The sequence below is a fragment of the Phascolarctos cinereus genome, unplaced genomic scaffold (genome assembly GCF_003287225.1).
Source record: "Phascolarctos cinereus isolate Bilbo 61053 unplaced genomic scaffold, phaCin_HiC Scaffold_5;HRSCAF=322, whole genome shotgun sequence".
In the NCBI taxonomy this organism is placed as follows: Eukaryota; Metazoa; Chordata; class Mammalia; order Diprotodontia; family Phascolarctidae; genus Phascolarctos; species Phascolarctos cinereus.
This window is the reverse complement of record NW_027555958.1, coordinates 19466603-19481405: the sequence shown is the minus strand read 5'-3', so window position 1 is coordinate 19481405 and position 14803 is coordinate 19466603. Positions and strand designations below refer to the sequence as shown.

The 14803-nt window shown below is 49.8% G+C and overlaps 1 protein-coding gene and 1 long non-coding RNA gene across 2 annotated transcripts; one reads left to right on the top strand and one right to left on the bottom strand.

Annotated features, from left to right (window-relative positions):
- Nucleotides 1–690: 690 nt before the first annotated feature.
- On the bottom strand, nucleotides 691–3555 carry LOC110221281 (uncharacterized). Its single transcript, XR_002328075.2, has 2 exons — nucleotides 3039–3555; nucleotides 691–1221 (listed from the first exon to the last, which is right to left on the bottom strand). It is a non-coding gene; the product is annotated as an uncharacterized LOC110221281 (long non-coding RNA).
- Nucleotides 3556–9822: 6267 nt separating this feature from the next.
- On the top strand, nucleotides 9823–13045 carry HSPB1 (heat shock protein family B (small) member 1). The gene is made up of 3 exons (XM_021005750.2): nucleotides 9823–10527; nucleotides 11703–11766; nucleotides 12688–13045. The coding sequence occupies exons 1-3, from the start codon at nucleotides 10125–10127 to the stop codon at nucleotides 12875–12877; spliced, it is 657 nt and encodes a 218-aa protein (XP_020861409.1). The 5' UTR covers nucleotides 9823–10124; the 3' UTR covers nucleotides 12878–13045.
- The last annotated feature ends 1758 nt before the right edge of the window (nucleotides 13046–14803 follow it).

Here is a 14803-nt window from a genome sequence, read left to right as displayed (position 1 = left end):
GTCCAGAAATGCTCTTGAAAAAGAGAGCATCTGGCTTCAATTCCGGTTAGAAACAACTGGGAGAGATGGTCCAACAATGCAGTGAGTAGGACCTAGATCAAATGAAAGGAAAGACTCCCTGACCATTGAGCCACGGAGCCATTCATGGAGTGACCCAAAGGCGACCTCTAGTGATTCCAAGGCAGAAAAGGAGACACAGCTCTTGGCCTAAGGTAGCCGTAAGGGCACGTACCCAGAGGGATGGAATAGTTGACCTTCCCACTTCAAGGAATAGAGATGGACATTTGGTGGGGGAGGTGCAAGTGACCACATCAGTCTGACAATTGGACTCCGGAAGGGAACCTCACCCAAAATGTCCTTTCTCCCTCCCCAGGGCTGATATCCCCTGCCATTATGAATTTTGTCTGGGTTGGCTCTATCTACTAAGCCTTCAGCATGGTCCTCCTCTGGGGTAGACGACCCTTTCCTGCATATACACACATCTCTTTCATCTGTCAGGCCCTGGGGACTCTAGATCTGGGCCTGAGAATGACTCCAATTCCAATGAGACCTAAAGAGGCAGTTACTTGAAGGGGGCTAGTGAACTCTCAAAGTTGGACTCAGAGCCTCAAAGGGACTGTGAATTCCAGGGCCAGTATTACTCTAAGTGAGCAACACTCCCCTCCCCCAGGGAATTAGGCTGCTATGTAATTTATTTATTAATTTATTTATTTGTGTCTTATTTATTCTCCCCCGGGGCCTCGAAGGCCGGGACCACTCCTCTCCCCACCACAAACACCCTATCCACCTTGCCAGGCTAGGTGTCAGGGTCTCTGGCCCTTGCTGCTCTTTCTCTGGGGGAGAGGGTCTCTTCCTCACCACCCCCACCCCAGGCACACATCGCTCTGGCCCTGGCATGGGGGTAGGGCCCTAGGGACCCCACCTCCCCTTGTTCCTTCTTGACTCCCCCAGCACTCCCTCATCCTTTCTGACCCCCACCCCATTCCCCGGAGCTGTGCATCAGGGATATCACCAAGTCTTCCTCAGTCCAGTCAGTGTCCATCTGGGGGGGGAGGGAGAGGGGGTGACCTGACCCACAATATGGAGAACAAGTCCGTGCTCTGTCCCCTCGGGTAGGCCAGGATGCTCTTCTGTGTCGATCCTCTTTGAGGCGGCATTCAACCTGGCTTTTCCTTTCATTTTTCTTTTATTTCTTTCTGATCCTGAGTCGAGGTGTAGTTCCTTGAGATGGTTGGAATACAATAAAACACAAAGTATACACTGTCCGGGTCATGTGGGGTGAGCGTTCAATTGTTCCCCACGTGTGGGGGGCTGGCTTTTATTTTATTTTTTTCAAAGGGGGAAGATTTTTTTTTAGCAAATTTTTAATAGAATGTCAGTTCCAGAAGGAACGTTAGTGGTCATCAAATCCAATCCCCTCACTTTGCTGATCAATCAGCAAGTGTTCATGTTCCAACTATGAGCCAAGCACAGTGCTAGGCACTGGAGACACAAAAAATATGAAGAAAAAAAAATACAGACACTCAAGAAGCTTACATTCTAGCATGTGTGTGGAGGTGAGAGGGAGATAACAAGTATATATGTAAGTGTATACAGAACAAATATAAAGAGAATGAATACAGACAAATACTAGGTAGTTGGGGCAGGACAGCACTAGCAGTTGGGAAAAGCAGGAAAGGCTTCATGGAGAAAGTGATGCTCAAACTAAGTCCTGAAGGAAGAGAAGAATTCTGTGCAGTAGAGCTGAAACGAGTTCCTGAAGACACACCCAAATGAGGAAACTGAGGCCCAGAAAGGGGAGCTTGATAAAGTCACAGAGACCCCTGCCTGCCTTCTCTTCCTATGCCCTTCCCCATCACTCTCCCTTTGAGCATCCTTTCACATGTTTACTGCCCCTCTCCCATACCTGTCCTTTCCTATAGCCCTGGTTTGACCTATCTAGACAAAAGAGTCTGATCATTTCATTCCCTCTGAAGTATGAGAGATTGTAATGTTGAATCCAAAGGACTGAATTCCTAATAGTAGAATCTGACATCAGTGTCTCTGAATGGACAGAGCTGCTCCATGGGGCTTGCCCTACTCTCTTTGATTTCAGTCCAATTCAATAAACATTTATTAAGCACCTACTACATTAAAGGAAGTGTTGCCCAATGGAGAGAGAGCTGGTTTTGGAGTCAGGGAGACCTGGGTTCAACCTCCAGTTCTGACACGTTGGCTGTATGACCCTGGACAAGTCATTTAGCTTCTGTGGCTGAGGTAGTTCTTTAAGATTATGCAATGCAGAGGAAAATATTTTCCTCCCTGGGAGTTCCCTACATCCAGGAAATCACACTCAGGGAAAAAACCCCAAACAGTTCCTGTCCTCAGGGAGCTTATACAAACAGTATTCTATTGAAGGGATCATATTGATAGATCATTATCGATCACTATGGACAGATGACTAACTACAATTTCAGAATTCAAAGGGCACTTAGAAGTGTGGAAATCTGAAAATGTCTCATGGGAAGAGACAAGTGCATGGCCCCCAGGATTCTAGTTCAGCCATCTACCCCTAGACAATAGGGTGTAGATGGGGTGAGGAGAGGGAGAGTTCCCAAGGGAAGGGAAAGAATCCTCAGGTGACTCACAGGCTCCCTAGCCTCACAGCCTGTGGACATGGAGAAATAATGATCTGATGGCTGTCATAACCAAACCTGGAGGCTGTGTCCAGGGAATGGGGAAGGGGGACGCCCTATTTCCAGGCTTGACATAGTAGTTCGGTGTTTGTTGGGCTTTTTGAGTCCCCCATAGCTTAATGAAGAGTAGTTTGAAATGTCCCCTTTCCATTAGGGAATGGGGATGTGGCAGCTTCCCCCTTCCCTTTTCTTATTCTCTGAGAGAGCAATCTAGCCCCCCAGACCAGATCTGCCCCTCATCTCCATTTACTTATAGTGCCTTACATATATCAGTTTCCTCATCTCCCTCTCCCACCTTCCCACGGTAGTCAAGGACTGCATCCACCATTGCTAAGCAACAGGATGCTAGGCATTGTTACCTACCTGACTGCTGGGATTGGACTGTTGCTCCAGGTGCAACAGTGAGAGTGGTGGAGGCCCAGGATGAAGGAGGGGAGGGCTGAGAGCACAGATTACCGTCTTGGGTAGGGGCTTCCATTGATGATGCAGGCAGTCAGATTGTGTTGTCCTAAGGGAGAACAATGCATGGGAAGCGGCTGACGATGCCAAGTTCTAACAGGAGGAGGCAGCAAGGACTTCAGGTGTTGACTTGGGATAGGGCTGGATAAGTTCAGGGCAGTGCTGAGGCTGCAGTGGCTCTAATAGCACACTGCATTTAAGAGTTGAGGGTTGCCCAGGGGCCAGAGACTTTGAAAATGTGAGTGAGGGTTTCTTCTGTTCCCTCAAAGTCTCTGAGGAAAAGAGTATGAAATTTGTCAAGTCTCTGAGGCAGATTAAACACAGAGATGGGGAGCTCAATTTAAGGAAGAGGGGCTCCCTGCTGGACATGGAAAGGTGGAGTCGGTAATGAGTATGGGGGCTCAGTGTCAGGAATCTGAAAACTCACTATCAGAGACATCCCCAGTGCTGGGGCTGACGGTTCAGGAACAGGCACACGGGTACCTTGTGTGGGATGCGGAATCAATGTCCAGAATGGGGGCTCAGTGTCAGGGATAGAGGACTCGATTTCAGGAAAGGAAGCTCAGCCCTGGGGATAGAATTCAGTCGTGTATAGTCTAATGGAAAAGTCTAATGAATGCTAGGCTGTACAGACTCAGTCAGACCTCTGCTCGGCTTTCATTTTTGTCTCTCTATCCCCCTAATAAGTGCGTATTGATTGATTGGGAAATGGACTACGTGTCTTCCCTCTCCCTTTCATCTTCAAAGGCTAGGGGAGGGGAGGCTCTGCCCTAGGCTGGGCAGGATCCAGCCCTCAAGGTCTCCCTCAGCAGCTACAGAAGTTGCTGGCCCCACTATTCCCAATCTTGCCCCACCCCCTCCTTTAATATTTGATGCAACGTGAGTCAGCAGGCTGGGGTTGGGGGTGGAGGTATGGGAAAGGATCCAGGACACTGAACCATCCAATGAGAAAGCTGGAAAGAGGCCTTGAAGCTCATCTTGTCCAACCTCCTTGTTTTCCAGATGGGGAAACTGAGTCTGGGTTGAGGCCACTCCCAGTGGTCTCCTATCTCTCAGTCTTCTGTCTATTCCCTTGCACCAGGTAGTGTGGTGGAGATGGAGGTTCCTCGGACTCAATCTCCTGAAAAACTGCCCCCTTGATGGTCCCCAGACACAGGACTGGTGTACTGCTTGGCCCATCAAATGCTATTTTTCTGAGAGGAGAATCTTCTCCCTTGGGCCAGGGGAGGGGCAGAGATGAAAAAGAGATTTCTTGGAACCTGCCTTGGGGAAACCGCCCCGCCCCACTGCCCCCTTGGGTGACTGTCTCCCCGCTTGGGGCTTTGGGGCTCCAAGGTCCAGCCCCATCCCACCCAACTCCTGCTGGCCCCTCCAGGGGGTAGCCTCAGGAGCTGCGCCAAGTGGAAGAAATTAAGTCCTGGAGAGGGGGTTGAGGATTGGGTTCTGGCTCAGACTCATGGTGCTGCAGGGACCCTGCCAGAGCTGGAGAGGTGGAGGAGAGTGTTTTTTTCCTTGGGTGGATTCATGACTCCCCCAGATGGGCACTCTCTCCGGGGCATATGCCATCTCCCCCCACACACATACCCTTGGTCACAGTTCCCCACCAAAAGTGGACCACTCCACATGGTTCCTCTGGAGCACCGGGTGCCCTGCAGCCCCGAGGTTGTCAAAGGGCCTAAGGATCTCAGATCTAGAAGTGGAAGGGACCGTAACGCCACTTAGGCCAAAAGCCTCAATTCAGGCTCAGCCCACTGCCTTTCTTGGGTCTGCTCTCCCCTGACGATGTCCTTGGCAAGCAGGCATCTCACAAGTTGTCATTAGCATCTGGATCACCTGCCACTCATGAAATTGGGGGAAGGGGGTGTGCACAACAGTATTGCCATCAGATAAATAAATCTGATCGTGCAGGAGAGGGCGTGATGGGGCCTGGTCCCCGAGACCTTGACTATGAGCACAGTGGTTTCTCCTAAACTGTCTGTGGTCATAAGGCACCATTTGAAGTATGTTTACCACCGCTCCCAATTCTCCTCCCCCTACTCTCACACACGCGAAACAGTCAGGGACGGGGGTTGACACAGCCCCAGCCCACCCAATCTGCAGGCCCCCTCCTCACTGCCATCCCCAGAGCTGTAGTAGGTGGCAGGGGTGACTGTGCCTTTGCTTTCCTAAGGAAAGCCTTTAGAGCTGGGCTGCCTTTCTCAACAACAAAACAAAGTAATTTTTTGGAAGCCACAGTTCTGTTTTGTTTTGAAAAATCTCTCCCTCCTTGTAGGTATTAGAATCAGAAAGCTAGAGTCCTAAAAGACCTCAGAGGTCATCTAGTCCAACCCCAGCATTTTACAGATGAGGAAACTGAGGCCCAAAACAGGGGCCCAAAGTCACACATGGAAAGGGTCAGAGGGGAACTGGAAACACGAGCCCTGTGTCCAAAGCCAGTGCTTGCTCTCTACGGCACCACACTGCCTCTACTAGAGTAGAATGTCCCAGCCAAATCCAGGGGCCTTAGACATCATTTAATGCAATCTCTTCAATTTACATAAAGGCAGTTCGATGTTGGGAAAATGTCATTGAACTTGGAAGAAAGAGAGCATTGAACTTGGTGCAGAGATAGAAACCGGGACCAAGAGGAGGCAAGTGACCTGCTCAAGGTCACACATGGCATTAGTGACAAAGCTGGAATTGGTACCTTGGTCTCCTGACTTCCAGTTTAGGGTTCTCTCCTAGAAGATATGTAATAATAATCGTGGGATAGAGACTGACCCTGTAGGAATTCATTGCTATGGGGAACTCCCAGGTGAAGAAAGTCTCTCCACCAATGCAGGTCAACACCTTCTTTGAAGTATATAGTCTTAGTTTCCTAAAGATTAAATAACTTGCTCAGGGTCACACAGCCAGGATGTGTTAGAGGGATGACTTGAACCCATATCTTCCTGGCCCCAAGGCCAGCTCTCTACCCATTCCTCCAAACTGCTAATAATAATTATAGACATTGTTATAATGATTCGTTATGAATTCTTGAGTCTCACAGCAACCTTAGATGCGCTGTGCTACTAGTATCCCACTTTAGAGATGAGAAAACTGAGGTTGCTCACTCCTGTGTGACCGTAGGCAAGTTATGCAACCCTCCTGAGTCTCAGTTTCCTCATCCGTAGAATGGGATCGCTTAGATGGCTTCTGCACTCCCATCTGGCTCTGGCTCCTATGACCTGCCCAGGGCCCCACTTTCAGTTTCAGATTCAAACCAGGCTTTCCAAACATGCCCAGCACCCTCTCTGCCCCAGAAAGCTTTTCATCTTAGAGCAGCCCAATCTCTAAAAGGAGATGAGGAAGCGAGGATGACTCAGAGGGACCCCGGAAGGCAGTGTGAGATGAGAGGCCAAGTCCTGGGCTAGCTGGGGAAGGGGGACTGCCGAGTTTGGCCATGGGAGCACAGTTCACTTTGCTGCCTGCTCAATCCTTGTATTTTTGTTAGTGTCCCCCCCACCCCAGGACCTGGCAGAATAGGAGAAGCAAACCAAGGCTCATAGGATGAGAGAATTTAGAGCTGGGAAGTCATCACAGGATCAGATCAGCTTAGAGGCTACCTAGTCCAACCTCCAGATTGCACTGGTGAGGGGAAGTGATTTACCCAGGAGCACACAGCTAGCAAATGACAGAGCTGAAATTCCTACCTAGTTCTCTCTCCTCCTCCAAGATCTTTTCTGCTGCTACCTGGACTCTCTTCCCAATTCTCTCATTAAGTCACAGTGTGACCTAGGGCAAGTCCCTTTCTTGCTCTTAGCCTCAGTTTCTTCCTCTGTAAAATGAGAGGTTGGAGCAGATGACTCTAAGCTAGTTGGACTGATGACTTCACGGCACATGGGCAGACTATTTCCATGGCAGGCAGTCACAGACACAAAGTATTGGAGAAAGTTTTTTCTCGGATTCATGTCCCTCCAAGTTCACTCCTCAGAGTCCAGTGTGACCCCAGTGGTGGCTTACTTCCTCAAGGCTCTAGCTCTGAACTGATCCTTTTGTTGTCCTTAATGGCCCTCCTCTCTTTCTCTAAATGTCCTTTCTATACTCTCTCCCTCTGGGCTCCAGCCTACACCTAGAGCCTGGTCTACACTCGGACCTAGTCTTGTTCTTGATGGAAGAGAGGTGAGTATTGACCAAGGAGAACTCTCAAGGAAGAACTCACCTACTACAGCCAGGGATTTAGGAGGTGGCTGGAACAAATCTATCTACAGTCAAGATATCCCCAATTCATGGAGGTTTTGGGGAGAGGGCATGAGTTTGGAGGAATGGACCAGGTTGGACAAAGGACAAACAGGTTCAAGGGATGCAGACTCTTGGGTCTAATCCTAGTTTAGCCACTGACAGCTGTGTGACCTTCCCTTGGTTTCCAGGGTGGGTACAGTTCTCAAAGACAAGGGGACGGGAGGATGAAAGGAGATTTAACCTGTCAAGTGGTTTGAAGCCCACACCCACAGAACACAGCTGGGCGTTTGTCAAGAGGTATAAAAGGCTTTGAGATTCTAACTTGAAAGAGGTCCAGAAGCTGACAGCTTCCTTCTCCCAAAGAGGAGAGACTCCCAGACCCCACCCAGGGACAAGGTGAGCAGGGAAGATTGACACTCCCTGTGGTTTCTGATCTCACCTATTTTTCAGAAAACATGGTTGGGTGGGGCTTGGGAGAGCCAAGAGCCAAGCTGCATAGAAGCAGATCAGAATTCCTGACCCTTCGTCCCTGCTCGTCCCGTCCCAAGAGGCTTGGACAAAAGAGGAGGCAGGAGAGGAGCTTGCTCAGTGGAAATACAAAGGCATCCACAGGAGGCAGCTAGGTGGTGCAGTGGATGGAGCACTGGCCCTGGAATCAGGAGGACTAGTTCAAATCTGACCTCAGATACTTGACACTCACTAGCTGTGTGACCCTGGGCAAATCACTTAACCTCGATTGCCTCAAAAAAAAAAAGGCATCCACAAACACCCTTATCCATTGTTTAAAGATTCCAGGGCTCACCTCCTCTACCCTTCAACTTAACATTGTCTGATGCCCTCCCTTGGCTGGAGTAACCTGGTGGTAGGAGGAGAGAGTCAGTGGGAACAATTCACATAGAAGAATCCTGCTGGGATTATTTTGTTTTCTCTCTTTGGATTGATTATTCTTGTCTTCCAAAATTGGAAAAGATCTGGGGCAGTGGGGAGATGAGGGCCTGCCCGTAAGCTGTGTGTATTTTCTACCCTTCTGCTCCCTTTCTTCCAGATTGCTCAAAGCATTTTATAGGTGTGATCTCACCAGCCTTGACCCAGCCCCCTTGGGAAGGGACCTGGTGTGGGTTTCAATCATCTGTCTCATCTCTGAGCTTGGAGCCTTTTACAGGCTTGAGCTCACTCATCCTATTTCTCCAGTTCTCCTTGACCTAGAGGTGGGGTGGGGATGGGAGGGGGGGAGACACTGATGAGTAATAGGAGCAGAGATTTAGATCTTACATAGAACTTAGAGGTCACCAGATCATAGGATCATAACTACTGGAGGGGACTTCTGAGGTCATTTAAGTGTCCAAACCCCTCATTTTAAATATGAGGAAACTGAGACCCCAAAGGATTGGGAGTGGGGGAGCTGGAGCCCTTCATAGCAGCTTAACTCTAGAGCTGGAAGTGATCTCAGAGGCTGTCTGGCTATTTTACAAATGAGAAAATTGAGGTCTGAGCAGGTGAATGACTTGCCCAAGGTCACACAGATATTATATCAGAGCTAAGATCTGAACCTCAGGTTTTAGGGAGTTCTTTCCATAGAGTATCCACAGAGACAAATTAAGGCTTTGAAAAATGGAAGACTTTGCCTCTTTGTCTCTTTGATAGAGACTATCCCAATCCCTGCCCCACCTCTCTTGCCATTTTATACTGGGGTGTTTGCTATGTTTCACAGGAATAGATCTTGGGGGTCCCCAACTTCCCTGGGAAGTGTGTGCCTTTTGTGAGGGATTAGGGTCATGTCATAGGGATAGCCAAAGAAGCTAAGAGCTAACTCAAGCCTGGGCAGGGGTAGGGGCTGAGGACAGGAGATGGACAGGGGCAGGGGGTGAGTGCAGAGGATAAGGAGGAAAGGAAATATCCTTGGAGAGAAAGGGAGGAGGTGGGGACAATAGGAAAAAGTGGCTGAGATCCGAAGCTGAGGCTTTTTAAAGTTAATGAACCAGAGCACAGTCCTATGTCTTTCTCACTCCTCACTCCCTTTGTATTGCTCTCCTCCCCAGGTATCCTCCTATCAGGGTATAGAGTTAAGAGTAACATGGTTCTATTATTGATAATTTATAATGGGGTGAGCAGCTAACTCCTAGAGCCTCAGTTTCCTCCTCTGCAAAATGGGAAGAGGGGCTTTAAGGTTTCTTCCAGCTCTAAACTTCATGAAGCCACAAGTTTCCTGGTTCAAGCCCTCCCTGTTCTGTGTGTCCCTGGCAAAGTTGCAACCTTTTCTGGGCAATGGGGGGGGAGCCACCCCCTTGAGGGATAGGAATAGGGGCAACCCAGTCACACCCTGTTCCCTGGGACACTCAGCTAAACCTGTACTCGCTGTACCCTGGGCAGGGTCTTGGCCCAAGTGCCTGGGAAATCGGGGATGATAGAGGACATTCTCTCCCCCACCCAACACCCAGCCTCTCACCACCTTCCCCTCTTCCTTCCTTCACTTTCCAGAAAGATGAGTGAAGAAGGTTCGAGGTCTGGGGCAGGACTTGGACTTCTTCTCCCTCTCTCTTTCCTCTTCTCTCTCCCTCCCCAAGGAATCTAAGGGGGTGGACGTTGTCCTAGCCCGGCCCCCCTGCTCCCGCCCCCCAGGCTTTCTGCCCCAGTGTAATTACCATTAATAGAGTCTTGAGACTGCCTGCTAAAAATAACTGGCTCTGACTCTTTATAGCCGGGGCCAGCCCAGCCTAGACACTCAGTCCCAGAGCTCCAGGGGAGAGTTGTAGGTACTGAGCATTACCCACCTACCGCTGAGAATTCAACATGACTGAGAGACGAGTTCCCTTCACCTTTCTCCGAAGCCCCAGCTGGGATCCCTTCAGGGACTGGTACCCAGCCGGCAGCCGCCTCTTCGACCAGTCCTTCGGGCTACCCCGCCTTCCAGAAGACTGGTGTCAATGGCCCAGCCACACCAGCTGGCCAGGCTATGTCCGGCTGCTGCCCAGCCCTGTGGCTGAGCAGATTCCCGCTGCCGCTGCCGCTGGGCCCCTGGTACCCCCACCCCCTGCCAGCCAGGCCTATAGCCGAGCACTCAGCAGGCAGCTGAGCCGAGGGATGTCAGAGATCCAGCACACAGCTGACCGTTGGCGGGTGACCCTTGATGTCAACCACTTCGCCCCTGAGGAGCTGACTGTGAAGACCAAAGATGGCGTGGTAGAGATCACTGGTGAGCAGGCATCCCAGCACCTTGCCCCATTTCTCCATCTTGCCCCTGGGCATTACTGCCTACCCAGGGGGCCAAGTTTAGGGGGTAGAGATGGGGGATAGCCCTGGCTATGGGCTTAAGGGGAAGGGAGGCTTGGGGGGAGGGGGGAAGCATTCCTCCTGAACCTTCAGAGGAAGAATATTGCAAATGCTATCAGCTGCTGGCTGTCCTGGGATAGGGCAGGGCATGGGGGTCTGGGGCTGGGTAGCAGGGCTGGCTACCCCAGACTCTGCGGCAGGAGGTGATGGGTTAATCAGGGGGCCTTAGTCACAGCCCCCTCCCAGCATCCTTCCCTCCTACCCTCATCCTGAAGGAAGCTGGCACACACTGTCCTCTGCCTGGACTTGCAGAGAGAAAACATGTTTATTGCTGCTGCACATGAGGGAGGAAGGAACCTAGATGGGGCTTGGCTCAGAAATGCTAGGCTCAAACTCCACCCCCAGGCCCCCTGCAGGGCTGAGTCTCAGTTCCTTCAGCAGATTGTCATGCTTTCCCCATTAAACATTAGGAGGAAAGCTAGTGGACAAGCACTTATAAAGTGCCTACTGTGTGCCAGGTGCTGTACTAAGCACTGTTGAAACCCCTCCTTTGCTCTGAACCCGAACATCTGCCTGCCTTTGGAACCTTCTGATTCTGGCTCTGCCCAGGGCTGTGCAGCCCCATTTAAACTCCCATGCCTGGCTCCAACTTCTCAGCCCTAGAGGCTGGGGATACTTCCGGCTCCTTCCATTACTGAAAGCTTCAAAGAAAACTTCATATCCCTCTTCAAAAGCCTCACTGGCATTTGGATGGCCACACACCCCTACCCCTTCAGGCAGTGGCATAATGTGCGGTAAATGGGGAGGACCCCTCCAACAAGAACTCCCCAGTCAAGAGAAGGGAATTCTCACAGGGTTGTGGAAAAACACTGAATCTTCAGCCAGAGGTTCTGAGTTCAAAAGTTTGGTTCTGCTATTTGCTGTGTAATCTTGGAAAGAGTCATTTCCTTTCTCTGGGCTTCTATTTCCTCTTCTATTAAATGATGGTCTCTAATGCGATTCTATGGCAGAACAGCCAGGGAGAGAGGGTGGATGGTATTACTGTGTGTCTCCCAGAGGCTCCAGAGGCTTCATTTGTTTCTCTCCCACCTCCCCCAGGCAAACATGAGGAGAGACAAGATGAGCATGGATTCATCTCCAGATGTTTTACCAGGAAATATACGTGAGTATTGGGAGAGGGAGTTAGCCCTTGGGGACAGGTCTTCAATTCCCAGTCATACCCCCTTTTATTCCCAACCATGCCTACTTCCCCCTCCCATGTTCACCCCTCCCCCTACAGACCCACTCCAGACTGATGGAAGGGTCTGGTGGCAATAGTCTGGGCCTTGAGTCTCAGTGTGTGCCTAATCCTTTGTTCTTCGCTTCTGGACCCAGGGTTAGAGGGAAAGCATGGTGCTGAATTTGGAGGTTAGAAAGATGTGAATTCAAATCTCACCTTTGCCACTTGTTAGCTGTGTGACCCCGGAAAAGTTACTTGATTTGAGTCCCAGTTTCATGAACTTTAAAAATTGAGCTAGATGACCTGAAAGGTCTCTTTTTGGGGTAAAGCTATGAGTATAAATGGGTCCCTATGATGGGGATGGAGGCTTTGCTAGAGATAGGGACTCAGTACTGGAGCTAAGGGCTCAGAAACGCCAACCATGCCCCTCCAAAAAAGAGGCTCCATATATTTGGAGTCTGGAGAGGTAGTGCGCCACACTGGACAGAAAGCTAGCCTTGAAGCCAGAAAGACAGGGGTTCAAGATCCTCTCCTCCAACACATTCTGGCTGTGTGACCCTGGGTAAGTCACTTAATTTCTCAATGTCTTGGGTAACTCTCTAAAACTTTAAGGTTCAGAGGAGGGGTCAGCCTAAATTATTAGCAATGTTTCTTCACCCAGAGATTCCTATACCAATGAAATCCCGAATCCACTCCCTAACCCTATGTTAGACGCCTATGGTAAACAAAACACTCTGCTGGGACTAGAGGAAATCTAAAAGTGAGAGAAGACATGGGCCTGGCCTCCCCAAGCTCCTGACAGGCAGTCCTGGCTTCCCTAGCAATGGCCTTGCGCCTCACACCTCTCTGTCCTTTCTCTCTCAGCCTGCCCCCTGGTGTGGATGCCACTTTGGTTGTGTCTTCCTTGTCCCCTGATGGGACACTGTCTGTGGAAGCCCCTCTTCCAAAGCCTGCCATCCAGTCAGCAGAAGTCACCATCCCGGTCACCTTTGAATCCCGTGCTGAAATCGGAGGTGCCGATGCCAAGAAGCCAGAAGGGGCAGATGCCAAGTAGAGACCCCAGACCTGAGTCCAGTGGGAGGCCCTCATTCTCTCCTGGGATGATGCCTTGAAGCATACCTGTCAGTCTGCTTGCTTTCTACCTCTACCTATGCCACCCTGCTATTTTATACTGGAACATTTACTGTGTTTCCTAAATAAAGCTGGAAAAAAAAAACCGTAATGATGGTACTGACTCTGTGTCTCTGCCGGGGCGGGGGGGGGGGAGGGAGGCGCGGGGGGAGCTAAGGAATCTGAGGCAGGTTGGTTGCTGCTTACCAATTCAATTCAATTGGACAAGTATATATTAAGCACCTACTACGTGCCAGGAACTGCATTAGGGATTGGAAGTATGAAAACAAAAACATTTCTAGGGTTGTAGACAGTGTGAAAAGGGATAGTGGGATATGGTGGGTTAGGACAGCTGGTGACTTTGTGGAGTCCTAAGCTTCCTAACAGTTTTTATCAAATAGATAGATGAAAAAGCATGGGGAGATACAAAGAGAAAAGACAAGCCTTGCTCTCAAGGTGCTTATGTTCTATTAAGGGGGAGAAATGTGTAGAAGTTTCAGGTGGAAATCAGCTGAATGGGAACGTACCATAGTCCTTAGAGTGTAAAGGCAAAGCTGATGGTGATGTATCTTCAGTAATGACACATCTACTGAAAAGACCATAGCAAGTGCTCTGGAGAGCCAGACATCTTAGAAGTCTCCAGTTCTAGGGATAGTGGTCTTCTAACCCAACTGTACAAGATGGACTACGGGGTGTATGTGACACCCTCATTAGGAAGCTACGGGTGGCTGTGGTCCTTTGGTGGGGCCCCTGGGGAAAGAGGTATGTGAAGGGCTCTAAAGGAGCTCCAAGGTGAAAGTTCATCTAATAACACCTGATCCCAAGGAGTTTTTACAAGATGGTGAGTTACTGACCCAGATGAAAGGTAGTATGGCCTAGTGAGTAGAAAGCTGGCCTCAGAGTCAGGAAGATCTGGGTTCAAGACCTCCCTCTGATACATTGGACTCTATGGGCCTGGTGAGCCACTTGAATCATTAGTGCTATCCCTAAAGCTTTACAAGTTGCCAATCAGTATTGGGAAAGAGAATCCTCACACTGGAAATGTCCTACAAATGATAATGATAAAATTGACTCAGGTGGGGTCTGGTTAGGCGTGCGGAAGACAATAATTCCTGAGCCCAGCCTTGGTCCACTTGCTACATCAATCCTTTGTGTCCTAGGATTCTCTTGGCTGGGCACCATCTTTCAATTTCCTAAGGACAGTTGGCCAGTGACTAAGGAATTTCCTCTAGGGGGTCCAGATCAATCAGTCAACATGCACTTATTAAGTACCTACCATGTCCCAGGTCATGTGCTAACCACTGAGGATACAAGACAAAATCCAAATAGTCTCTGTCTTCAGAGAATTCATACTCTAACCCTCCCCAGTTACTGTCAGAGCCTAAAACCCCAGCCTCTAATTCCAAGGTCTTCAACACCCTTTGACCTTGTCCCCAAGTCCCCAGACCTTAGCCTCCCATTCCCCAGTGCCCCCAGCCCCACAGCTTTCAAAAGCCCCAGGCTCCAAGGCTGCAGCTTGCCTGCCCAGTCTCTTATCACCATTAATTAAAAAAAACCCTACTAGGTGCAATGAAACTCCTGAGCTTTACCAGGGAAGTAGAAAGGTAACTTGGGAATGGATAGTCAGAGATAACCCTCAAATCTACCCTTCAGGAATAGATCTTCTGGGCTGTAACTGGAGAAGAGAATGACCACACCGATTGCTACCTGTGATGTACCCTGGGTTCTCATCTCTAGACCCAGCCTTGATCCCCTGGTCTCCCTAGAACTTTCCACACTAAGTAATTTGATTCTTTCTGCACTTATTAAAGTGAAAGCAATGAGAGGCAGAGTGACCTAATGGAGAGGGCTGGCCATGAGGTCAGGAAGA

Excerpts from the sequence above, each read along its gene's own strand:
- HSPB1 (XM_021005750.2), top strand. The coding sequence starts at position 10,125 with ATGACTGAGAGACGAGTTCCCTTCACCTTTCTCCGAAGCCCCAGCTGG. Across the intron at positions 10,528-11,702 it reads TGGCGTGGTAGAGATCACTG|GCAAACATGAGGAGAGACAA; the intron begins GTGAGCAGGCAT and ends CACCTCCCCCAG. Across the intron at positions 11,767-12,687 it reads TGTTTTACCAGGAAATATAC|CCTGCCCCCTGGTGTGGATG; the intron begins GTGAGTATTGGG and ends TTTCTCTCTCAG.